General features: G+C 36.2%; 1 protein-coding gene across 4 annotated transcripts in view; it reads left to right on the top strand.

The window, feature by feature from the left end:
- The window catches only part of METTL25 (methyltransferase like 25), a 100720-nt gene that overhangs the window by 39823 nt on the left and 34072 nt on the right, over positions 1-26825 (top strand). For all 4 annotated transcript variants that reach the window (XM_070409638.1, XM_070409639.1, XM_070409636.1 and 1 more), the window contains 3 exons: positions 14247-14341; positions 17859-17888; positions 22181-22254. In XM_070409638.1, the coding sequence (XP_070265739.1) occupies positions 14247-14341; positions 17859-17888; positions 22181-22254 (199 nt within the window). The remainder of the gene's footprint in view (positions 1-14246; positions 14342-17858; positions 17889-22180; positions 22255-26825) is intronic.

The raw sequence follows: 26825 nt of genomic DNA, 5'->3' as shown, positions 1-26825 counted from the left end.
TGAGATGAAATAATTATGTTGACAAAGGAATTTGGGAATTCTCGGGGTACTGGGCTGGCTTTGCCCTTCTTAGCAAAGAGAAGCAGCAGAAGGTTAGAGAAGAAGGTTTACATTCCAGAGACTACGGTAGCAAGATGATGAGAGCACACTATCCTGGCGAGACAGAGGTCTTATTTAATTTTAAATCGACACAAACTCACATTTCTTTGTGATCATAAATTATAATTCCTCTTTGGTATTCCTTGAAAGAAACAAAAAGCTTCCAAATATTTACCTGTTAACTATGAAGTTCTTATTTCTCTCCCAAGCAGGTAATGTTTAACCACAACACATATAATTGCCAGAAGATTGTAAAATGTTTGTGGAAGAAATTATATTCTCTTGAATATAGTAGTAGTTTCACATTTTTTAAAACTCAGATCTATAATAAGAAATACATTTTACACATTGTCTAGTATGTAAATTATATTAATAAATAAATAATAAATAAATAGATAAAACTGGTACTGAAATTTTACAAAAAATACTCTTTTTTTGTTGTTGTTAATATTTGTTCTTTGAAAAGTACTGGCTCTTACAACACAATGCATGCCAATATTTTTATTCCATTTCTTTCTATTAAATTTTATAAAATGTTGGTCAAAATCCACTAAATTGACTTCATGTCCCATTAATGGTTATAGCCAGTGGTGTTATGGTAAATGTTTAATGGTTGGCTCTGCCCCAGAATAAAAGCCCGAAAATCAATGTTTCCTGATTTTCATGGTGTAAATACACCCAGCGTGACCAATTTCAAGCTACCAGCCTGATGTCACTGAAGGCTGCACTGGGAAAGGATGACACAGTCAGCTCTCCCCAGAGCCACCTCAGCCAGCTTTATCACACCACTGGCTGTAACCCACAGTTTAAAACAAATATAAGTTTACGTTTGTTTTAAGTTAAGTGAATATGCTCATTTAAGCTGTAAGTCACCTTATCTGTTAACTGTCCCAAAGAGTGTCTGGTATGTAGCAGATGCTGAATATATATTTGTTAAAAGAATGAATTGCTTTGTTTTGACAAATATAAAAGAATATTTATGTCTCCCTAAGTTTGTTTCTTTTCAGTTCAATTTTTACATAAGAACTTCAATTTCTCAACTGATTATCACAGGGAATTTTTCAGATTCATAAACTTCAGAGTTGGGAGAGAAAATATTTTTCTTCATTTGTATGTATTATGATGCCTACTACATCATTTGGTATTACTTGAAATTTTTTCTAAGAATTATAGCACAAATTTTGAGAAAATGGAAAAATCAACAATAAATTACAATTACATTTTAAAATCTTTAAATAAAAGAAAACTTTAAAACCAAATGGATGATAAATGATTGATTGTATCTGAAATTAATTCTTGTCAGAGAACTTTCTTTTAGCCTTTCTATAAGTCATTCATATTTGATCCAGGATCTGGATATTGGGGCCTAGAAACTCCTTAGCAGCTCCTATTAACTTAAAACTAATCTTAAATTAAAATGAAGACTAAAATTATGAGAACAGAATAGCTGATTTAGGAACAACAACATTGGGCATTGAGACTATCAACAAACATTTATTCAATATAAAATGTGCTGAAATTTGGGAAACACTCAAGAAACTGCATACCCACCAACTGCCCTGCCCACTTTGCTAGATACCAGGGGTTTCTAGATAAAATGATTTGAAGCAATTTACAACAATGTTTACATTGTTTACAACAGTGTCTTCTCATTGAAGACATATAACAGGTCAGTTGTAATGCTGTGTGATAGGTGCTATCTATAATAATAAAAGGGTAATATATTAATTAGACCAGATGTCTTCTGGACTTCATTCCAGATATCCTTCCTGACGAAGCGGGGGCTGGAGGGAGGTCAGCTGGGGTCCCAGGTGCTTGCAGGCGGCCTGGGGGAAGCCATCTGGGGTCCTGGGTGCCTGTGGTTGGCCTGGGAGAAGCCAGCCCAGGTCCCAGGTGCCTGTCGGCAGCCGGAGGAGGGAAACCCAGGTGCCGGGTCCCGGGTGCAAGAGGGAATCCATTGCCCTCAGCCAGGGGAAGGAAGGCCTACTCTTGCATGAATTTTCATGCATTGGGCCTCTAGTATTAAATAAGTTATTTGGAAGCATAGAGATAGTGATACCTAAATGCTCAAGGGAATGGAGTCTAAGAACACCACATAGAAGAAGAAACTCTTTGACTAAAATTTTACTTCTGTCTCTGTAGTGCTGTAGCCTTGGATGAATTAGTTAATCTTTGTGGATCACCTGTAAATTAGTGAAAAGAAAGGGGTTAAATTAGATGGTCTTGGAGGTCTCTGATGACTAATCATATGATCCTGTGACTTGAATGTAACTTTTTGAAACATGCCTTTTATTTCAGCTGAACCTCACCTCTATTTATCATGATGTCTAGTTTCAGTTTTAATCTTTTTAAAAAATTATATTGGGTTTGCATAAACAAATACTCTGGTTTTCTGCTATGGTTCTGTACTTGAATGATAATGTGAAGTTTTTGAAAATCATTTTTTTAAATCTATGCCAGTGTTATAATGGCCATAAATTTTATTTTTCTCAAAGTTTTATAAGTTTACTTTTTAAGAAGTAAAATTATGTAATAATGATTCACAGTAAATGCATATTTAAGTTTTCATTTACTTAACTATTAACAGTTTATTAGTTTGTTCAGTAATTCAGCCACAGGCTATCGGGAGCTATCTCAGCTTGACTAAGGTATTGGTCTTGTAATATTAGAGCAGATAAGTAGACAATACTGTTAGCCTTATATGTTTAACTGTTTATAAACTTTTGTTACATATCACTTTACTTCTCACCATTTAACTTGGATTATGTCTTAGAAAAATTCTTGCCAATTAATATGGGATGAACACAGAGATTTCTAGATGTACTTGGCAGTCTGCACAATTACCTCACACAAACAGCTGTATCTGATCTTCAGTCAGTTGTGTGTTTTCTAGAGTGTTGGCACTGATTTTACTTATATCATAGGGCATCTTTTGCTTCCTAGAAGTAGAAGGACATAGAGTTTTAATACATTTTCCCATTTCTTTTGAACCTCATTATTTTTTGTGACTAATATAAAGTGGTTCTTGAAGCTCATGCAGATTGCATATATATATTCAGCATTATAAAAAGTTCTCTGTGTTTATGATAAATGAAAGAAGTCAAGAATGTAATTAAATCTAAAATAGAAAATTAATATATCCACTTAAAAGAAGTAGTAAAGAGAAATAGTGTATGCTTCAGAGATAAAATCAAAGCTGATAGAAATTCTTACTGGAAAGTTGACTATCAAATATAAAACAGACTTTTCAAAAACTTAATAAATTTACTTATTTTTTTAAGTATAGTTGGTATGCAATATTATATTAGTTTGGGGTGTATAATACTTGATTTGACATTTATGTACCTGGAAATGCAGTCACCACACTAAGTACAGTAATAATCTGTCACCATGCTAACTTATCACAATACTAGAGGCCCGGTGCACAAAAATTTGTGCACTCGGGCGGGGGGGGGGGGGGGGAGGGGAGTCCCCCAGCCCGGCCTGTGCCCTCTCGCAGTCTGGGACCCCTCAGGAGATAACGACCTGCTGGCTTAGGCCTGCTTCCGGGTGGCAGAGGGCAGGCCCAATCCCTAAGTGCAGCCCCTGGTCAGGCTCAGAGCAGGGCCCATTAGGGAGTTGGGGTGCCACCCCGTCATGCACAGAGCAGGGTGGATCGGAAGGTTGCAATGCCACCCCCAGTCACGCTCGGGATAGGGCCGATTGGGGGGTTGCGGCGCCACCCCATGTCACGCAGAGAGCAGGGCCGATCAGGGGTTGGGGCGCTGCCCCCTGTCACTCACAGAGCAGGGCCCATCAGGGGGGTTGGGGCTCCGTACCCTGTCACACACAGAGCAGGGTTGATCAGGGGGTGGGGAGCTCCCCCCTGTCACACACAGAGCAGGGTGGATCAGGGGGTTGGGGCGCTGCACCCTGTCACACTCAGGGCAGGGCCAATGGGGAAGTTATGGCTCTACCCTGTCACACACAGAGCAAGGCCCGTGGAGGGAGGTTGGGGTGCCACCCTCTATCACCCACAGAGCAGGGCCGATCAGGGGGTTGGGGTGCTGCCACTGTCACACTTGGGGCAGGGCCGATGGAGAGGTTATGGCTCTACCCTGTCACACACAGAGCAGGACCCGTGGGGGGAGAGGGGGCGGTTGGGGTGCCGCACCCTGTCACACACAGAGCAGGGCAGATCAGGGGGTTGGTGCGCCACACACTGTCACACACAGAGCTGCAGGGCGATCAGGGGGTTTGGGCTCTGCCCCCTGTCATGCTGATCCCAGTGCCGGGAGGCATATTACCCATTTACTATATAGAATAGAGGCCTGGTGCACGGGTGGGGGCTGGCTGGTTTGCCCTGAAGGGTGTCCTGGATCAGGGTGGGGGTCCCCACTGGGGTGCCTGGCTAGTCTGGGTGAGGGGCTGAGGGCTGTTTTCCGGAAGCGAGTGACTGAAGCTTCCAACCGCTCCTTGTTTTCTTTTTTTTTTTTTTATTCTGGGCCAGCTTTAACTCTGAGGCCTGGGTGCCTGGCCAGTCTGGGTTAGGGGCTGAGGGCTGTTTTCCGGAAGCGCGTGACTGAAGCTCCCAACCGCTCCTTTTTTTCTTTTTTCTTTTTTTATTCTGGGCCAGCTTTAGCTCTGAGGCCTCGCTGCTGAAAACATCGATACAATGTTGCAGTCCGGGGTTGACTGACAGCCGGTTTCTGGGGTTTTGTTTAGCTTCTTATTTGCAACAGAGTACATAGTTGCTTAGAGTTGCAGCTGAGAGGCCGGCAAGTTAGGCGGGGAACGTTGGAGTCCGCAGTCACTGGAGCAAGCAAGCCTCCCTGCTCGCTTCAGTGCCTGGCTGCCGGCCGCCATCTTGGCTGACAGTTAATTTGCATATACTCACTGATTAGCCAATGAAAAGGGTAGCGGTCTTACGCTAATTACCATGTTTCTCTTTTATTAGTGTAGATTATTGACTATACTATTCACCATTTTCACTCCATTCTCCTCCCCTCTGGCAACCATTGTTTGATTTCTGTTTATATGAGTCTGGTTTTGTTTTGTTCATTTGTTTTGCTTCTTTAGACTCCACATGCGAGTGAAACCATACAGTGTTTGTCTTTCTCTGACTTATTTAATTTAGCCTAATACCTTAAGGTCCATCCATGTTGTCACAAATGTCAAGATTTCATTATTTTTTATTGCTGAGGAATATTTCATTGTATATGTATACTGTATCTTCTTTATCCATTCCTCTTTTGATGGACACCTAAGTTGCTTCCATATGTTGGCAGTTGTAAATAATGCTGCAACAAACATAAGGTGCATAAATGTTTTCAAATTAGTGCTTTCATTTTTTTCAGATAAATACTCAGAAGTGTAATTGCTGATCATATATTATTTTAGTTTTTTGAGCAATTTCTATACTGTTCTCCATAGTGCCTGCATAAGTTTGCAGTTCCACCAAGAGTGCATAAGGATTCCCTTTTTTCCTCATCCTCACCAACACATGCTATTTGTTGACTTTTGATAATAGCCATTCTTAGGAATATGAGGTGGTATTTCAATGTGGTTTTGATTTGCATTTCCCTGGTGCTTAGTGATGTTGAGCATCTTTTCATATGTCTGTTGGCCATCTGTATGTCTTCTTTAGGAGAAATGTCCTCTGGCCCTTTTTTCAAAACAGGATTAAAAAGAACTAACTTACATTTTACTAGTTTAATAAACAAATTTGGATTTGTATACTTTGGAGCAAATGATCTTGAAAAATATTTTGTTATAAATATGTATTCTCACATTTTCTCCCCATGATAGACAAATTTTAAGCAAGTTGTCCAGTTTTTTCTCTTTCATCAGTCTGGCACAGTGAATAAATTTTTCATGGGAAACAACGTGATTTATAATATTAATGTCAACACTGTCTCATTGACTTAATATTTCAGATGTTCCATTTCAAGACTAGACTCTTGATAAAAGATTATACGGAATCTATAAGAACAAGCAGAGGAAACTTGTCTTGCAGAGTGAGAAGTGCCATTGGGAAGCTGCTATCATAGTGTTTGTCAGGCCAACAGTGTTTTCTCTCAGCACCAAACTTTGCCATTATTATAGCCATGCATGAAAATACCAAGAAAGTAGTATCTAGACTGATTGCATTAAGAAACAGTGTTTTATGCCCAGCTGGCATGGCTCAGTGGTTGAGCATTGACCTATGAACCAGGAGGTCACCTTTCTATTCCTGGTCAGGGCATATGCCTCGGTTGTGAGCTTCATCCCCAGTGTGGGGTGTGCAGGAGGCAACCAGTCAGTGACTCTCTCATCACTGATGCTTCTCTCTCTCTGTCCCTCTTCCTTCCTCTCTGAAATTAATAAAAATATATTTTAAAAAAGAAACCATGTTTTATTATAGACATGACTCTGTTAAAGTAATATATATATTTTTAACTGAGTGTTCAGGGGTTTTTTGTGTATAAGATACTTTACATATTCCCTTGAGATTACATAGCTATACTTTTAACCAAAGGATAAGTGAAGTACCAATATATTGATGATATAATAGAACTAGAAGTGTAAGAAAAATGAGACACTCTCTAGCTCCTTAGGGAGCTTATGATATAGTGAGGAATTCAGAGGGAATTACATAGAACTTTCATGTATGTTTGAGAGTGATATATTCATGCCCCTATGGATCTTAATCAGCGAGGAACATTAACTATTGAAAAAAATGAATGAAAGAAGTAATGAATGATGAGCATCTAAACCAAGTGCTATTAAAACTAGAAGAGGGAGTAATTTTTCATGAAGGAAAGCTTTCAAAAAATGGTGACATTTGGTCTTCATTTAGAAAGATGGATGAGATAGGGAAAGAGGTTTTGAGAACGTTGTGGAGAAAGGCATAGAGGCAGAAACTATGTTGTATGTTCTGAGTAAGGCAATTCCATATGGATATATGGCAGAGAGCAAGGTGGGAGTGAAGGTGAAGTTATGAAAATATGAAAAATAAATAATAACAATAAATTTTCTTTAAAAATAAAATATAGCATGAAAGAAAAAAAAATTAGGGCCAGATTGTGAGAGCTCTGAATGGTATGCTGAGACCTTTGAATATTATTCAGTAAGAGACAAAGTATACTTCGTTCCATAAAAATATCTTTTATGTATTTGTTTAATGCAAAAGAGTTGCATAAATTCATCTACATTTTTTAGCATGGAGCTAGATCAGAGACAGGGAGACTAGTTAGGAAGCAGCTGTGAATGTCAAAGCAAGGATACATTAGATAAGAATCATAGAAGTCAATAACTGCCAGGACTTTTCAAACTGACTTGGTGACAGATGATGGGGAAATGGGTGGGGGGAGGGGCAATGAGGGGTAAAGATAATGGCAAGGTTTTAGCTTGGTTGATTATATAATGACATATTATTGGGGAAAGATCAGATTTGTGGGCTCAGGAAATTAGTTTGGTTTTGCATATATTTAATTTTAGAAATGTTAAGCAAATAGTTTAAAATTTTTATTTAGAAATTCAGAAAGAAGATACTGGAGATATGTAGAGATTAAATTTAAAGGAGTAGATGTTAATTGCTCAAGAAAAGAATTTAAAGAGTGGAAACAGAAAACTTGCCATAATGTAATATTGAGTACACTAACGTTTGAAGAGTGGGCAGAAGAAAGGGCCTTTGAAAAGAAGAACCTGTTATCAAAACCAAAAGAGAAACAAGTTTTAACAGAGAATTTTAATACTATGAAATTTATGGACCGGTCAAATAAAATGATGGCCAAGATTGATTATTTTTGTTGACTTCAGAGATGGCATTCTAAAGAGTGGAAAGCCAGAACAGATTGTATTAGTTTAGTCATTCTCTATTCATTAAATAAACAGTTTCTTTTATCCTACTAAGTACCAGGTAATGTAAAACTCATAGAAAAATAACTTCATAGTGCAGAAGTAGAAGTAAATATTAATTTTTTAGAATCACAGTCATTATAACATTATTCAAGCACTTATTATGTACTTGGCACTGTTTTAAACCCTTACCTACATTTTTATTTAATATCAAAACTGTTGCAGTAGTTTTCCTCTCTGCATATAGGGAAACTGAGTTAAGAAGAGAGTAACTTTCCCAAGATGACACAAAACTGGTAAGTATGGTAGCCAGTTAAAATAATAAAAACACACATTGATCAAAGCTGCTATGAAGGGAGAATCGAAGATGGCGGCATAGGTAAAACACCGGAGACTGCCGCCGTGGACAACCACTTCAAAAATACAACTAAAAGTCGGAGCGGACATCAACCAGAACCACGGGAAAGCTGGCTGAGGAGAGTCTCTTCAACTAGAAGCAAAAACAACAGCATTCCGACGCTCAGCGGAGGCGCAGTGTGGAAAATTTAAAGGTACGGCAGTGCGGTGGTGAGGGTGCGCGCGCAAAGCGGGCTGGCGGCTGAGGGCGCGATTGTCGTTTTCAATCAGGAGCGAATCTCAGACTCTGGGCTACAGATCCGGGCGAGTCTCTAGGGACCCAGACTCAAACGGGAGAAGCGGGACTGTCTGGCTACGGCCCCTCCGAGGTTTGCAGCGATTGCTGGGACAGAGAGGCAGAGCCCCTGGGGACGGACTGAGAGCGGCCATAGCTGCTCCCTCTCCCCCGCCCTGTTGAGCCCGCCCCGCCCAAACCCTGCGCACAACCATTTGCCGACCGCCTCAGGCAAGGGCTGGACTAGCACCTCCCCTGAGGACTGAAGTTTTCCCACAGCTGATTTCCACAGCCAGTCGGCCTGATGGTCAAATCCCTCTAGTGTTAACTACAACAATTAAGGCTTCGCTAGAACAAGACTGCGCACAGAGACCACAAGGGGGTGCACCAAGAAAGCATAAAAGATGCGGAGACAAAAAAAACATGACAGAAATGGAGGATATGGAGCTAAGAATCGCAATTTTGAGGGCTTGCCATAAATTTGTGCAGAGCCTCACGAAAACTAATGAGACCCTCGATGCTACGATAAAGAAATTAGAAAGTAAGCATACACGGACTGAAATAAAGAATATTATACCCAATAGCAGACCAGAGGAGTGCAAGAATCAAACCAAAGATTCGACAAAAAACACCCAATTGGAAAAGCATAATGAAAAAAGAATCCGAAAGTGTGAAGATAGTGTAAGGAGCCTCTGGGACAGCTTTAAGCGGACTAATATCAGAGTCATTGGAGTCCCAGAAGATGAGAGACAGCAAGATATTGAAAACCTATTTCAAGAAATAATGGCAGAAAACTTCCCCACCTAGTGAAAGAAATGGACTTACAGGTCCAAGAAGCGAAGAGAACCCCAAACAAAAGGAATCCAAAGAGGACCACACCAAGACACATCATCATTAAAATGCCAAGAGCAAAAGACAAAGAGAAAATCTTAAAAGCAGCAAGAGAAAGAGGCTCAATTACCTACAAGGGAATACCCATACGACTGTCAGCTGATTTCTCAACAGAAACTTTGCAGGCCAGAAGGGAATGGCAAGAAATATTCAAAGTGCTGAATACCAAGAACCTACAACCAAGATTACTTTATCCAGCAAAGCTATCATTCAGAATTGAAGGTCAGATAAAGAGCTTCACAGATAAGGAAAAACTAAAGGAGTTCATCACCGCCAAACCAGTATTATATGAAATGCTGAAAGGTATCCTTTAAGAAGAGGAAGAAGAAAAAGGTAAAGATACAAATTATGAACAACAAATATGCATCTATCAACAAATGAATCTAAGAATCAAGTGAATAAATAACCTGATGTACAGAATGAACTGGTGACTATAATGAATCAGGGACATAGAAAGGGAATGGACTGACTATTCTTGGGGGGGAAAGGGGAATGGGAGATTTGGGAAGAGACTGGACAAAAATCATGCACCTATGGATGAACTCAGTGGGTGGGGAGTGAGGGTGGAGGGTGGGGTGGGAGCTGGAAGGAGGGGAGTTATGGGGGGAAAAAAGAGGAACAAATGTAATAATCTGAACAATAAAGATAAAAAAAAATGGGGGAATTTATCAGCTAAAAAAAAAAAAAAAAAAAGCTGCTATGAAGCAGTGCTAATGGATAGGCTAAAAACATAACATAGCAATGCTAATGAAGAAAAGCTTGGGTAGTGGGGAGGCCAAGTTAAAAAATTAATTGTGAAACTTCCATGAGAATATTGGATATAAGTTTTGCTAGTTTGCTATGACAAGTAATTCTTGAGGTTAAGTTACTTGTTTTATAAACATCTATATTCATTATCACCTATTTTAGCACATATCTTACTTTTTTCTACAATAGTAGTTCATTCATTCAAAAATATATATTGAATTTGAGATAGCACCAGTGAACAAAAGAAACAAAAATCCCTGTGTACAGAGAGCTTACATTATATTTTAATGGAGACCAGGGCAATTGTGTGGGTTGGGAGGAGGGTAGACACAATAAACAACAAATAACTTAAGTAAATAAATTAAATAGGGAGACAGAGGTAGCCTCATTAAAAATGGTGAGATTTCAGCAAAGAGTTGAAAAAGGTAAGTGAGTTACAAAGTGGATAGCTGGGGGAAAATCATTCCATACAAGAAGACAATCTGGTGTGTTTGAGGAATAACAAGAAGCTAGAGTGGAGATGAGGGAATAGTAGGAGAGGAGAGGAGATAAGAGAGGTCAGAGCTTTGGGTGGAGGGTTGTGTAGAGCTGTGTCGGACACTACAAGTCTTTTACTTTAAGAGAAATGGGAATCAGGGAGTTAAACAAGCAGATGGTACACATCAATTCGAATAATTTGAATTTTGTTTACGAATGGATTATTTACAAAGATACGGGTGAAGAGGAGGGGAAATAGTGTAGAAATTGGGGGCTTACCATGCCCGTGTAAGGGGAGAAAGAAGTAACTGAAACCTTAAAGGAGAATGACTTAAGAATTGGCTGGCTTTAGAGGTGACCTTCAATCAGCGGGGGCTGCCTCTCAGAGAGGCAGCCAAAAGTATGAATATTCTGGCCTTAGTCTTTTCTGTCTCCAGTCGTCCACCTAGACTCACCATTGGTCAAACACAGTCAACAGCTAGATGGTATAGGAACCAGTTGACAAAGTCCGTATGAGTCAGCATCCAGAGGGGTGCCTCAAATGTATCTATATCATTTGTTGTGACTTGTCTTCCACCTTTCCTCAAATTTCAAAATTTCAAATTTCAGAATTCAGTCTGTCATTATCAAAATTGCATATATTCTGCAACCTCTACTCTGAAATTTCCTTTATTCTCTTTCTAATAAAAAACCTAACTTTTTCCTAAAGAAGTACACTTCCCATACACCTCAAACAGTGGATTTTTCTGTTTCACACATCTTGTGGGAGATAATTAGCTTCCTTAATGCTACTTCTACACTGTGTATCATCTACTGCTATTTGAGAAATCACCCCAAAATTAAATGGCTTAAAGCCTCATAATTTTTATTATTTCTCACAGTTTCTGTGGGTCAAGAATTTGGGAGTAACTTGGGTGTGAGTTTCTTATATTATATTCTTTTTCCTAGAAACAATATACCCCTTTCAATGGAATGAATTTTCTAGAAATACTGTTGCACTTGTAATCTAATATTAAGTAGTAATCTTTTTAAAAGTTTTCTTTAGATTATTACTGAGGTAGGATTGTTCTACCTTTTTCAAGCAAGTAGACGTGCTTTTTCCCTAGCAGTATAAGGTGAATTGCAGAGCAGTGATGGTACACTAATTATATCTTTCATTACAAATTCATTGTATATTTTTAAGTGGGATTCTCGTCACATTTGTGCAGTAAGTTGACTTTAGTCTCCTCTTTCCCAGTGTTACAAGTTCATTTTTTAGGCACTTGGTTGAGATATTACAAGTTAGAAAATTGCTAGGATTATCATTTTAAATTATAAGATGAGCTAGTATTATGTTTTTTGGTATTAACTAATTCTTTTAAAACCTAGTTTGTTTCTTTGAGTTTTTTGGGTTTTTTTCTTTCATTAGATCTTCCCTTAATCTCATGGTTTGCTTCTTCAGTTAAGTCTCTGCTCAAATATCACATCCTCAAAGAAGACTTCTGCATAATTAGGACAGAACTATCCAACTGTGGATACTTTGTGAGTGTTCCTGAGACACGGCTTCCTGCATCCCCTGGGTTTTGCTTCAACATAATCATCATATTCTGATTATTCCAGTTTGACATACAAATTTTGCCATATTCCAAGAGTGCTGAGCTATAAAAAGTTTGGAAAGCATTACATTAAGATAAAGATTTAGATGTGAAGTTGTTCAGACTCAAAGTAACAGTGACAGAGGGATATTTACTTTTCAATCCAGAAGTAGGTGATTGGAGCGGAGCTCTGTAACAGAAAGTCTTCCAAGAACCCAGAATCCTTTTATTTTGTTGCACCATCCTGTGCTGCTTTTGTTTACATGGTCCTAGGTGGCTTGCCCCTCCCTTTGAGCATCTGACCTAGAATTTGCACACATCATTTCTGCCCACATTCAGTTCTGCAAAACTTAGTCTTGTAGCTATCCTAATGGCTGCACTTGAGTCTGGGAATTGCAGTCTCTAATCTGAACAGCTAAAAATTGAGTGCTATCTTAATACAAGGGACAAAGAGAGAATGGATGGAGAGGAGGAAGAACTCCATCTTTGTAACGCTTGACCCTTTACAGTAAAGATCTAGGTGTTTCTATCTATTTGTAAGAAGGAAATTAAACTACTTATAGTAGCCCTTTCATTGAGAAATAATTGTCTGAGTTAAATCATAAAGCCTTTTCAAGCGTCTGTTTCAAGTCATCTTGGAAACAGAGGAAGTGGTCCAGGGTCCCTAGGACCTGGATAGGTTTCAAGGGCTCCATGAGTCCTGTGTAACTGTAAGTGAAGCTGTTTATATATCTTGGAGGTTAAGAGCATGGCCTCTGAAATCAGACTTCCTGGAATTAAATTCAAGCTGTGCCATGTGCTAGATTTGCAGTTTAGGCAAGCAATTCACTTAACCTTTCTGTGCTCAGTTTCCCTATCTGAAACATGAGAATAAGAGTATACCTACGTCATAGAATTGCTATGGGGACCAGTTAATACATTTAAAACACTTATAATAGTGCTAATAATATTAAATGCTATGTAAATAGTAGCATTATTATTTCCATTCCCGGGAGGTCCATATCTTCTATCTGAATATTAGTAGGGTCTATTATAAATCTTAAGTTATTACCTGAAAGAAAACATTTTCAGGGGCTTATGATCTCTGTGAAATTTAAACTTTCTCTATTTTAATCTAAAATCATCTGATCCTACATAGCACAAAAGTTTATTTAATGGAATTTACCTCCATATTTTCTTTTAGAGTTTTCTTGTTTTCAAGTTTTTAGTTCAGTTTTACTTTTTAATCTAATAGAATAATTTCACTTATCACAATTTTCTTTTGTCACAGTTTTGATAAAATTTAAGCTCTTATTTTTCAGGCTTTAATTTAAAATAGAAATTGGTTTGTTTTCTTTTTCAAAATCTTTGTAATAGTTCTACATAAGGTGTTTAAGCATCAGCAAGTTGAATATGTAACTGCATCAGTTGGACAAGCAATGAATGTTGATTTTTGTTATTGTTACTTGAACCATAAATGCAATTGAGCCAGATTGAATCACAGTTGAAAATATTTCCGCCTCTTAATATGATGAAAAAAGAAAAGCCTTTACAGCTGTTCTTTTTTTGAAAAGTGAACAGTGGCTGAAAAAAAATGATACTTCAACATTGTTAGGAGTGAATTAATATTGTCCTGTAATAAACTGCCAAATGTCATATTTGATAGATCATTTTTCTAGAAAGTCAGGTCAGCATTAAATGTCCAGTATCTCATTAATCATCTACTATACACTGAACATGAAAAGTATTTCTATTTTAAACTGCTTTTGCCAGATCTTACAGAAATAATTTTGGTTGGTTTTAAATTGTTGGCGCTTAAACACCAACAGCTGTTGTTGAGAAAATACCATTTTCATTACATTAATATGCTTTCAATTAAGAAACTGGAATGAACTGTTAAACATTACCACTTTCATGTTGAACTACTGTTTGACTCTCTCAGTGATTGATTTGCTTTCTCAATAGATTATTTACTTTAACTGAAAGAGGAAGAATTTTATTGAAATAATCCATATTTTCCCCATCTGCAGAATGTACCCAAGAAAAGTGGGGATTTCCAATGTGCCACTATTTAAAGGAAGAGAGATGGTCGTGTGGTCGCAATGCCAGAATGTCAGCATGTTTGGTATGATTGCATTTTTTTCTGGACTAAGAACTTTATCCAGATGTTGCAGAATGTATTGTTTTTGGCTAATACCATGCATTAAATGCCACATTTTGCAGAGCATCATCATTGATGCATTTCAAATTATGGGAAAAAGGACTTTCTCTTCCAACATTATCACTCTACATGCAGTATGGTAACAGTTTATAGTTATACTATAATCTACATTATGATACTTAATTTTAAATATAATTACTTCAGTTGTTATATAAAATGTACTGGCTACCAAGTCTTTTTTTTTTTAAGATTTTTTATTGATTTTTAGAGAGAGAGGAAGGTGAGAGGGAGAGAGAGAAACTTGGATGTGAGAGCAACATTGATTGGCTCCCTCCTGCATGCACCTACTGAAGATCGAGCCTGCAACCTGGGCTTGTGCCTTTACCTGGAATTGAACAAACAACCTTTCAATGCACAGACAGCACCCAACCAATTGAGCCACATCAGCCAGGGCAACCAAGTCTTACACAGAGAATTAGTTCAGTGCTCTATCCACAGCTCTGTGGTGTGTTTGTGTTTATAGAAGATAATTTGGTCTCCTAATTTTTATAGAATAGGAAAAATATTATTAAGCTACCTGGAATATGAAATAACTATCTAGTTAAATAAAACCTTTATTGTGCTTGATTTGTCTAATGTCCGTAGACCTAGAACACTTTATCCCATGGTCTTCTCTGGTTTTGGTGCTATAATGGTTTACAAAGGAACAGCTGCATGTCAAACAGTGCATTATTTTTTCATCAGAAATTTAAAAGATGGTTGATTAAATAATGTGTTTAATGTTCAACACCAAGATAAATTAATATTATAGGACCATTATATTTATGCTAATAACATTGCAACATAAAAAAATATATACCAGTGTTCTAAATCATGTATCATAGAATTATTTTAGAAATCTACTTATGCTCAAATAATAATTTATTTTTATATGTCCTCTTAATATTCTTTTTTGCAACCTTATTTTGTTCTCTACTTATATCTATAAATGATACATGTTCAAGGTCTTGTTAGAATGGCAGGTCATTCTTAGAATGACTTGGTTCTAAGAATGCTGGCAGGCAGGATTCTACCTCATGCCATCAGGTAAGAAATGAAAATAGTCTTTCAATATAGGGAGTCTGACTATTCTAACAGAAAAGGCCTAAAGATATTGGCATCAGGGATTTCTCAGTGAAACAGGACCGATTTCACCTTTATGGTGAGGCCCACAATTAATAGTCCTCCCTCATAAGCACAGTGCTTCTACTCAGGTCTGTGATACCCCCATTTGAATTGTCAGTAGACGGCTAAAAATCTAAGAAAGTCTAACATGAAAGAATCAAGATCCAATAAACAAATAGAAAAAAAAGCAAGGAGGTAATGGACACTATCCAAAAGAAAATAGCTACTAACATCCCAAAGAAAGATAAAAGAATGTATCCACAAAACAGGAATGTACACTATAAGCATAAACATTCAAAGAACTAAAAAGAAGCGTTTTTGAAACGTAAATTCCAAAATATAGAATTTGTAGACCGTGGGAGGCCTCTCTCTAAATTTCATTCCAGTTCCTGCCCACCTGGACTTCTTTTTTTGATGCTAGAGTCATTTTGGAAAGCATAAGGAATATTTCTTGTGGTGCATCTTGTTTCATTGCCTTTTGCTCTACAACTGATCGGCTCCACAAATATTCAAAGCTTAAGGGGCTTTTTTTATGTTGTAGTTGTTTTTTAAATACCTTTCTGGTGATGCCTTCAGATACATTGTTAAGGGCACTAACCAGAAATAAACTTTTAATTAGATTAGTGCAATCTTGTAAACATACTTTAAGCCTAACAAAACTGCAAAATATTTTTTGTATGAAGTGAATACTTGCTATATTGTCTTCATTATCTTTATTTATTGGCCAAGGGTAATATTAATATTTGTAAGACACTTCTTATTACCTATGTGATTATCTTTTATTATGTAATCAAAGTTTATAATTTGTATTTCTAAAATAAACTCATCAGCAACACATACCGAAAGTAGCCTTGTGTTATGTGATATTTTATTGACATCAAATAACTTATTGTTAAAAACTATTTTGTATTCAGTTCAGCCTTTTAGCAAGAGCCATAACGAAAATCTAATTTGAAATTGATACAACTACTATAAATGAAAACTCATTGTTTTCTTCAATAATAAACCTGTTTTGGGTCTATTTCTCTTTAATAGAAAAATTATATAATTATCTCCTCTATTCATAAAACTCTGGAACTAGATATTCAGTGAAGGTACCCTTCAAGTCAATGGGAAAATTACATATTTTCTAAAATAATTTCTGTAAAACAAATTTTCATACAATGAACTCTTCTTCCCAGTGAATCTACATGGTATGAAGTATGAGAAGTAAATTAGAGTTCACAGAGCAAGTTTTATGTCCCCGCTCAGCTGCTAACTAGCTATGTTACTTTACCTCGTCAGTGACCTTGTGCATCTGCGAAAATTGCACTTAACAAGATATTTTGTAAATTATTCTTCAGTTTTATAATTATATGATGATTCAGCTATATCTAAAAAGTATTATTTATCAAAACAGAATACTGAAGCAAATATGGGTATTTTAAATTTGAATAGAAAGTATATGCAGATCCATTATGTTTTTGGTACTTTTCTTTATGTTTGAAATATTTTCTAATTAAAATGTCAGTTAAAATATTTTAATCTAAATTATTTATAAAACTATGTGAGTGTGGAAATGTATGTCTCTAAAAAATGAAAGTTTCAGCAGGCTCTATTCCACATTTAAATTCTAATAAATCTTTCATATATATCTTTTATATATTGGGTTAAGAGTATTTTTTAGAAATATTAGGAAATTTTTGTAAAAAATATTTTGGATCTTAAGAAGATACAAATTTAAAATCAGCTACATATAAAATTATAAAAATATGTATTAACTTTCTCTTCTACTTGGCACTTGATCATGTATGAATTTGAGTTGAATTTGCAGACCAAAAAATATATGTACTTTTCTAAACTTAATGTTTACTTATAATCTGTTCATTTTTTTAATGAGAGATGTATTCTATGTTTACAAAAAATTAGAAGAAAACAGCTTAAAAGTAGTATATAAATGTCTATGTATATGCATAAGAATAGCTCTGGATTTATCTGATTGTTTTAGCTACCCTAAAAGTGAGCCAAGAATATGTCATTTCATTTCTTTCCTGTTTTCTAATTCCTTCTAAAATTCAAGGATTATATACAGTAGGGGTGTGTGTTTGTGTATGTGACACACGTATATTATAAATCAGCCCTAAATTATATAAGTAAACTAGTTAACATTCCTTAATGATGTTAACACTTTTAAGTGTATAAACATACATGTTATCACTTAATTAATCTTTTTAAATGTCACTTTTACAAGCCCTTATACAGTATGTTTATAAGTCTTATATGATAAGACTAAATATATCAGCCGTCTTAGTCTTATTTTTTTTTTTTCTTCTTAAAGGCACTGGAGCGGGTTGCAGTTGGCCAAGGGGTAAGTTATCTGGTGTTTATATGATTCAGCTGATGAACACCATAGTTTTCTCTCAAGTGCTCCTCATACTTGACCTGCTGATGAACTTAAAACCTGATGGATTTTCATAAATATCACCTCTTTTTTGTCACCTCCTCAATTTTATATTTATACTTCTTTTTATAAGTTTACATTAAAACATAAGTGAACTTTCAGAAAAAGTAAATTGAACTTTTAGGAAGACTTCCACATTGTACTCTTGTACTGTCTTATTGCTTCATAATGTACTAACCAGTCTTTAAATATTTCTAAAGAATGCTATCACTGACTATCAGGCTTTTAATAGGCTCAGTTTAAGCAAGAAAACCAAGGAATAGTATTAAATTTATTTTCTGACTGTAATCCAAAATACATATTACAATTAGTTGTTTTTAACTTTTTTCTTTATTGTCTTGATTATTCATTAATTGCAACAGCCAAATAGGTTTACACACAAATACGGAAGTTAAATGTATCACCAAAATATCCATATAACTTCCTAATCCTCCACCTTAAATTCATGAAACATGCTAGGAACTTTTAAACTTTTCACAAAATTTTTCTTGTTGGACTTAAATTTTAGAAACCTCTCTTTGCTTCTCTTCAAGAATCATGTCAATTTAAATTTTTTAAATAGTAAGCTTAAAATAATAGCAACAAGTATCATTTACTAAGTGCTTACCCTAGACCAGGCACAATACTAAAAACTTTGTTTTAAATGTCAGCATCTAAAAATTGATGAAAATTGAATTTTTGAAGGCATTAGAGCATATTGTTTGGGCTTGTGCTTTAATCTTCAACTACTAGTTTGCATTTTCTCTTCAATAGTTACTTGTTTAGTGACCTTGGACACATGTCATAATTTCTCTGTTGCTTAATTTTTTATCTGTAAAATAGGAATAATAACAGTAATAATGGGAATAGAAATAATACCTCCTTCATAGAGTTGTGAGAATTAAACGAATGAAAAATGTAAAATATTTACAACAATGTATAGCACATGGTAAATACTCAATAAATGTTAACTGCTGTTGCTCTTATGGATAATTAATAATTATGGTTATGAAAATAATATTTAAATCTAACACAAAGGTTACAAAGCATTATTCAAAGTTTTCTTTATCAACTAAAGCATACTATATGCATAGTATTATGAGATAGGTACTATTATTATCCTGTGATACATTTGAGGAAACTGTTAAGTAGTGAACACTGAGATTTGAATCTCTGACTTTGAAGCCCAAGCCCTTAACTCCTCTACTGCATATCAACTTAGTGGTTCCCTAGGAGCCTGGAAGATGAAAGTGCCTTTATCATAATAATGCCCCAAAGCACTTGTATGATGTTTTTCAATTTCCCAAATACTTGTTCATGTTTACAATCAATCTTATGAGTTGGGTATTATACCAAACTTACATAACATGATACCCAGCAGAATTTTAATAATGTATTCCAGCTCCCTTAGTTAATTGCAGAGTCCCAACTTCCAGTTTAGTACCTTTCCCACAAGACCTGTAAAATGCATGTCATACACACACACACACACACACACACACACACACTCTAATGGTGCACTCTTTCTGCTCCCTCCCATTTTAACATGCATTAAAGCGTAAAGTTGATTTATCACTTGTGAAGGAAAGAAAGTAAAATCTGAGCCACATCCAGTTTATTCCTGGAATAGTCAGGCCTAGGCTGCTTAAATGTTGACAATATTGACTCCCTTCCCACCTACCCCCTTCTGTATTTACCAGGATAGATAGTCCTAGTTATTCCAAGAATGCACATTTGAAGGCACTTCATTACTCTCTTCCCTTCCTCTTACGAAACAGCTGTAAAGTTCTTATTTACTCAGAGTAACTTGGGAATGATGATTTATTCCATCCTGTTTGTATTTTTCTATGTGTCCCATTTCTTTGTGTTCTCTTATTAAAATGCATTTCTTGGTCTTACTTATAGTTTTTCTACAATTGATTTTTAATAACAATGTAAATATACACTTATTTCTCAGTTATCTTGATATAATTTTATATAATTTTCAAAAGCATGGCAAAGGAGAGCTTTAACTATTTTAGGAGTTTTATATAAAAGTCACATAAAATTAAAGTCCCCATCTCTTACACCTAATCAAATTAAGAACTTTGTAAGCCACTTATAATACTAATATTTCACTTTGTGTAATAATATATTTCCCAAAATGCCTTGAATTTTAATAGAACAATATAAGAGTAGGTGTCAATAGATGAAAAGTGATTTCAGCATTTTTGTGAGAGAACTGAAGGATATTTAGGGGGAGGAGAACTGAGGCACAGATGATAAAGTAGAAATTTTGTGTACTGCAGAAATAAATTACTCAAAATTAAAAATATATCCAAAGATTGGAAATTTTGAATAAAATGTTTTGAAGTATGAATGTTTGGAATATGAAATGTTTCAGGAAAGGAAAGTGGAAGTCTCAAGGAGTTGCATTTGGAAAAAAAAATTATATAAGAAATGTGCGTTTTAAAGGTTATAAATTTTTGTGTGGGCACTCAAGTGTGTGTGTATGTCTGCTTTTAGTGAGTTATTGCAAGAATCGAGACAGGGGCTGGTATTCCTAATGCCATTCTTACTAGAATCACCCTCCACACTACTCCCACCATCCAGAAAAGATACATATGTTCATTCAAAGTGCTCTATTAGGATCCTACAAGACATTCTTCAATGACTTAAGAAGGTAGTACCATCAGGCGAAGACCCAAGATATAATGGTGGACCTTCAATTCTCAATTTGTGGTGTTTTGAGTCTCAGCATCTGGGGCTCACTGTGTAGGAACTTGACATTAGATAGGGGAGAGAGACAACAAGTAGATTTTCTTCCTGAGCACACAGGCGCAATTTACTTTGTGCTAAACTCCATCTTAATCCAAACATTCCAGTTAAAACAGATGAAAATTATAATGTTTGGTCTTTCATGAAAAATAGGAGTTACAAAAGGATAACAGTGAATATATACATTTCACTAAACTCTTATCTTTAAAACTGTAACAAGTTATTGGACAGTTTTTAGATTTTATCTTATTTGAGTTCTCAAAAGCAGTTAATATTGTTGACTTCCCTCCATTTTTGCTTCTTTTTCTTTTTTTCTAATAGTAACTTTGCATGGAAGCTGATATTATTTTGAGTTTGATTTTTCTCTACTCAATATTAGAGATCTTTGGAGATGTGAATGGAGTTTAATGAATTAGATCTTTGGAGATGTGAATGGAGTTTAATGAATTTCGTAGTTTCTTGGATTAAAAGTACCTATTGCATTGCTACCGTAAAATACCCTTTTATCTGTGCACTCTTTCTCTGTGTTGACACTTGAACAATATAGGTTTGAACTCTATGGATCCACTTTTATGTGAATTTTTTTTTCAATAAATTCCTGTACTGTTTTCTAGCCATGGTTGGGAGTCCATGGATGTGGAGGGCCAACCGTGTGCATTGATCTCTGCCATTTTATATAAGGGACTTAAGCATCCACAGATTTTGGTATCCGCAGGGGGTCCTGGAACCAACCCCCCTCATATTACTGAGGGATAGCTTAAGTTTTGGGAAACTTAAAAGTTATACACAGATTTTTGACTGTGTGGAGGTCATCGCCCCTAACCCTAATGTTTTCAAGGGTCAACTATATAATACTGTTTTTACCTCCTCCTTCTGTGAAACTATCATGCTTCATTGGGGCCCTTGTCTTCATCCATTCCTTTTTTCCTTTGGGGAAACCTTTGCACCTTCATGGACACCTCCTACCTCCTTTTCCCCAGGAAATGAGACCTTGCCAAGACTTCAATCTCTGATACTATGTTGATTCCAAGATTCTTTTTTTCAAGCCTTCAAGTAGCCAATGCTATGATCATTCAGGCCTCAGACATATTTTTAATGTGACCTTACTTAGGGTAGTACCATCTCTTTCTGGGTGTTGATCCTAGATAATATCATCTCTAATCCACCACCATTAGGACAAAGCCACATTCTCTTTCACATATATTCTGTCTTACTGCTGTCTTACACAGATTTGGCTGATTATGAAAGTTTATTTCTACATATTTAACTGATACACACTCCATTTGGAATGTTAGCTCATTTTTCTTTGGTAACATTTTAACTTAGAATGGAAAAATTATAAAAAATTGTATCTTAGGTTTCACATCAGGTTTTTAACATTCACTTATGGCCCCAACTCTCTTATATTGATTTGATTTCTGTTATTTGTTTCTTGTGTTTATATATGTCTACATTTTTTTCAGCTGCCTACTGAATCACTCTTCTATCGCGCTGTCCTTCAGGATATTATTAAAGATTGTTATGGCATCACCAAATGGTATGAGGATTTTATTTTAATAAGAATAACTTCTATATTGTATGTGAAGTGGCTTTTAGTTTGCAGGTAAATTTATTCAGGGTCACTTTATTGGTAGGAAAAGCTTTTAATTTGAGCATAATTTCAGTAAGTAACAAAGAAGTATGCAATAACTGTATCTGGGTTAATCATTAAAGTGAAGGCTCAAATGATTCCTTTTTGTTGTGAAAGAGTATTATAATAATAAAGTAATCTATGCAAAATGTACTTTAGAATTTTAGTAGTATTGAAATGTTATATATAAGTAATTTGGTGAATATATTACTGGAGCAGGAGTTATATTTAAAATGTTATACAACTGCCGTAACTGGTTTGGCTCAGTGGATAGAGCATTGGCCTGCGGACTGAAGGGTCCCAGGTTCGATTCCAGTCAAGGGCATGTACCTTGGTTGCAGGCACATCCCCAGTAGGGGGTGTGCAGGAGGCAGCTGATCGATATTTCTCTCTCATTGATTTTCTAACTCTATCCCTCTCCCTTCCTCTCTATAAAAAATCAATAAAATATATTTAAAAAAATAAAATGTTACACAACTAATACTGCATTAACCACTTAACCAATTAGAACAGATGTTGGTTATAAACATTTTGGCCATTCGTGTCTCTACTGGTAGAACAGTAGCTCTACATATGCTTTTGTTACTGTTTCTGATTTCCCCAAATAATGCCTTGCTTATGCAAAAGCAAGGGGTCGGAGAATTTTTCCATAATATTGATGTAATAACTGCTGTACTCAAGAATACATTTGTAATCCTAGCAAGTTTTAGGAATGTCTTCTTTTTAATTATAATTTTAGGATTTTTATAGCCAACTGATTTTAATAGGATTATTCTTCAAATTACGATAAGGAAACTTTCAGGTTCTCAAAAACTAATTTACACATATTAATGAAGATAGAAGCTACTTTAGATTAGCTATTATTTCTCTGTGAAAGGAAATCATTTTTTACTGAAAGATTTTACGACACAAATATCTGCATATACTGTTGGTTTCAACTGTCTTTTCTATGTAGATAACTCCCAAATTTGTATCCTAATCTCCATTCTCTTTTCCATCTACTAGAGGCCCAGTGCACGAGATTCGTGCACTAGTGGGGGTGTCCCTCAGCCCGGCCTGTGCCCTCTTGCAGTCCAGGACCCCTCAGGCGATGTCCACCTGCCGGCATAGGGCACTCAGACATCCCTCTCACAGTCAGGGACTCTTGCAGTCCAGGACTCCTCACTCCTTACTGTTTGCCTGCAGTGGAGGTGAGAGAGGCTTTAGCCACCGCAGCTGCGCTCGCCAGCTGTGAACCCAGTTTCTGGCTGAGTGGCGCTCCCCCTGTGGGAGCACACTAACCACCAGGGGGCAGCTCCTGCATTGAGTGCCTGCCCCCTGGTGGTCAGTGTGCATCATAGCGACTGGTCATTCTGCCGTTTGGTCGATTTGCATATCAGGGTTTTATTATATAGGATTTACCAATCTTTAAAATGTCTATAAGCGAATTTCTTGTTTTCCTGAGAACTAGCTCTGTCTCTTGACCCCACCCCATGATGCAAACCTTGTTGAAAAATGTCTCAAAGTTTTGCAAATCATGTCCACTCAAATATTGATTATCTGCTTTCTTTTAAGACCTCAAATCTGTTCACTAATTTGTTTATTAATGACCAGTTAAAATCATCTACATTCTTTTCTAAACCTTTATTCTTACTTAAAAATTTAAATCTCTTCAACCTTCCACATTCCTGCTTTCCTTTACTAATCAGAAGATGGGTGGTATTTGTTAGGACAACTTTCATCCCAGAGTTTCATTGATTTCACCCACATTTGGCCATGATAATTGCTTTTCTCCAAACTCTCTTTCTCATTATCTTCCATTAAGCTGCATTCCTCTAAGTTTCTTTGCCTACTCTAAACATTTATCTATTTTCTTTAAGGGTCTTTCTCCTTAATCATCCCCTAAGTATATCTAGGTATTCTCTAATGTTTTGTACAAAGCTTCCATCTCTTATCTCTTTATATTTCCTCTCAGTAATTACCCTCACAACAAATACCTTGAATCTTGTATCCAGCTCCACCTCTTTTGAGAACTTCAAATCTACATTCCTCAATTTTATCTCAACAGCTTCTCTTAAGTACCTCATGAATACATCAGATTCAGCCATATCCAAAAACCAAAGTCAACTTTCAACCAATTCTATTCCTCTTTTCCACTTTCTTTTTTTTAATGTTTTTATTGATTTCAGAGAGGAAGGGAGAGGGAGAGAGAGAGAGACATCAATGATGAAAGAATCATTGATTGGCTGCCTCCTGCATGCCCCACACTGGGGATCGAGCCCACAACCTGGGTATGTGCTCTGACCTGGAATCCAACCCTGATCCCCTGGTTTCTAGGTCAATGTTCAACCACTGAGCCACACCAGCTGGGCTTTTCCACTGTCTTGACTTTTTTCATTTCTGAGAACAGTATGACCATTATCCACGTTTAGAAATCTTAAAATGATATCTGATTCTATTCTTTTATATATATATGTATATATATATATATATATATATATATATGTATATTCTTATTTGATATCAGAGAGGAAGGGAGAGAGAGAGATAGAAACAGCAATGATGAGAACCATTGATTGGCTGCCTCCTGCATCGCCCCTACTGGGGATCGAGCCTGCAACCCAGGCATGTACCTTGACCAGGACTCAAACCGTGACCTCCTAGTTCATAGGTTGAAGCTCAATCACTGAGACACGCCAGCCGGACTGATTCTGTTCTTTTCTCACCATGGAATCACACCTTCTAATTATTTGTCGAGACTTTCTCATGTTATTTTTTTTAGCCTAGTAGTTGTTTATTGTGTGACAGGCAGCCTATTAGGTTCTGGATATATAGGATATAGTGTCCACATAGCAGTACTTCATATTCTAGGATGACACGTGCAAAAAGTAAAGAAAATTATAGAAACCTACTTCCAATAACAGTCGGCTAGATAATTAGGGTCAAACCTCCTTGTGAGAAAAACTAAAAACACTGGATATATGCATACATGCCCCTGTGTGTATGGTGTGTGTGTACATGTGTTAGTGTGTTTAAATTTGTTTTTAATTGATTTGAGAACATTAGAGACTGATCAAGGAAGTTTAAATTAAGGGCAAATATCTAGGAGAAGATGGTAACCAAGAGAAATGAGCTCAGCTTTTAGGACTGCATTTTCCCAGAAGCATCTCTGAATTCTTGAGTAAGCAGCTGTTTGCCAGTCAACAGAGTGGGCAGAGAAGGTCATTACAGCTTTCAGTAGAATAACAGTTCCAGTGAGAGAAAAGTTAAGAGTTCATGGCCTACCTAGGATGAAGACCGTGTAGGCCAGGTAAAGCATTCACATTTGTTAGGTCTCTGGAGGTTCACACTGTATGAGTAAGGGTGAACTAGACATAAATAGTCCTAAAATGGACTAGAGCCCCACTTGGAATTAAACTGTAATTAAAGTATTTTATTTTAGTTCTTTTTTTATTTTTCAATCCCAGTTCACATTCAATATTATTTTACATTTATTTCAAGTGTACAACATAGTGGATAATTATTTATGTAGTTTACAAAGTGATCCCCCCAATAACTCTAGTACCCACCTGGAACTATACATAGTTATTACAGTATTATTGACTATATACCCATGACTATTTTGTAATTATCAATTTGTACTTTTTAATTCCTTAACCATTTTCACCCAGCCCCCAAAGTCCCTTTCCCATCTGGAGATATCAGCTTGTTCTCTGTATCTATGAGTCTGTTTCTGTTTTTATTTGTTTGCTTTCTTGTTTTGTTATTTAGATTCCACATATAAGTGAAATCATATGGCATTTGACTTACTCTGTCTGATTTTTTTCACTTAGTGTAATACCTTCTAGATCTATCCATGTTGTTGCAAATGGTAAGATTTCATTCTTTGTATGACCAAGTAATATTCCATTGTATATATGTACCACATCTTCATTATCCATTTGTCTATTGATGGGCGCTTAGGTTGCTTGCATATTTTGGCTATTGTAAATAACACTGTAATGAGCATAGGGATACATATATCTTTTCGATTAGTGTTTTGAATTTATTGGGATAAATAACCAGAAGGAATTGCTGAGTGATAGGTAGTTCTATTTTTAAATTTTAAGGACCCTACATACTGTTTAGTGGCTGCATCAGTCTGCATTCCCACCAATAGTGCACAAGGTTCCCTTTACTCCACATCCTCGCCAACACTTGTTTGTTGATTTATTGATTATAGCCATTCTGATTGGTATGAGGTGATATCTCATTGTGATTTTAGTTTACATTTCTCTGGTGACTAGTGATACTGAACATATTTTCATATGTCTATTGGCCATTTGAATATTATCATTGAAGAAATGTCTATTTAGGTCCTCTGCCCATTTTTAAATTGGATTGCTTATTTTTTTAGTGTTAAGTTACATGCGTTATTTATAAATTTTGGATATTAAACTCTTATCAGAGCTGTCATTGGCAAATATTTTCTCCCAATTGGTAGGCTGTGTTTTGTTTTG

This window comes from Myotis yumanensis, unplaced genomic scaffold (assembly GCF_028538775.1).
Source record: "Myotis yumanensis isolate MYYU_CA2020_CCGP unplaced genomic scaffold, mMyoYum1.0.hap1 SCAF_3, whole genome shotgun sequence".
Taxonomy (NCBI): domain Eukaryota; kingdom Metazoa; phylum Chordata; class Mammalia; order Chiroptera; family Vespertilionidae; genus Myotis; species Myotis yumanensis.
This window is presented reverse-complemented; position numbering and strand designations above follow the sequence as displayed.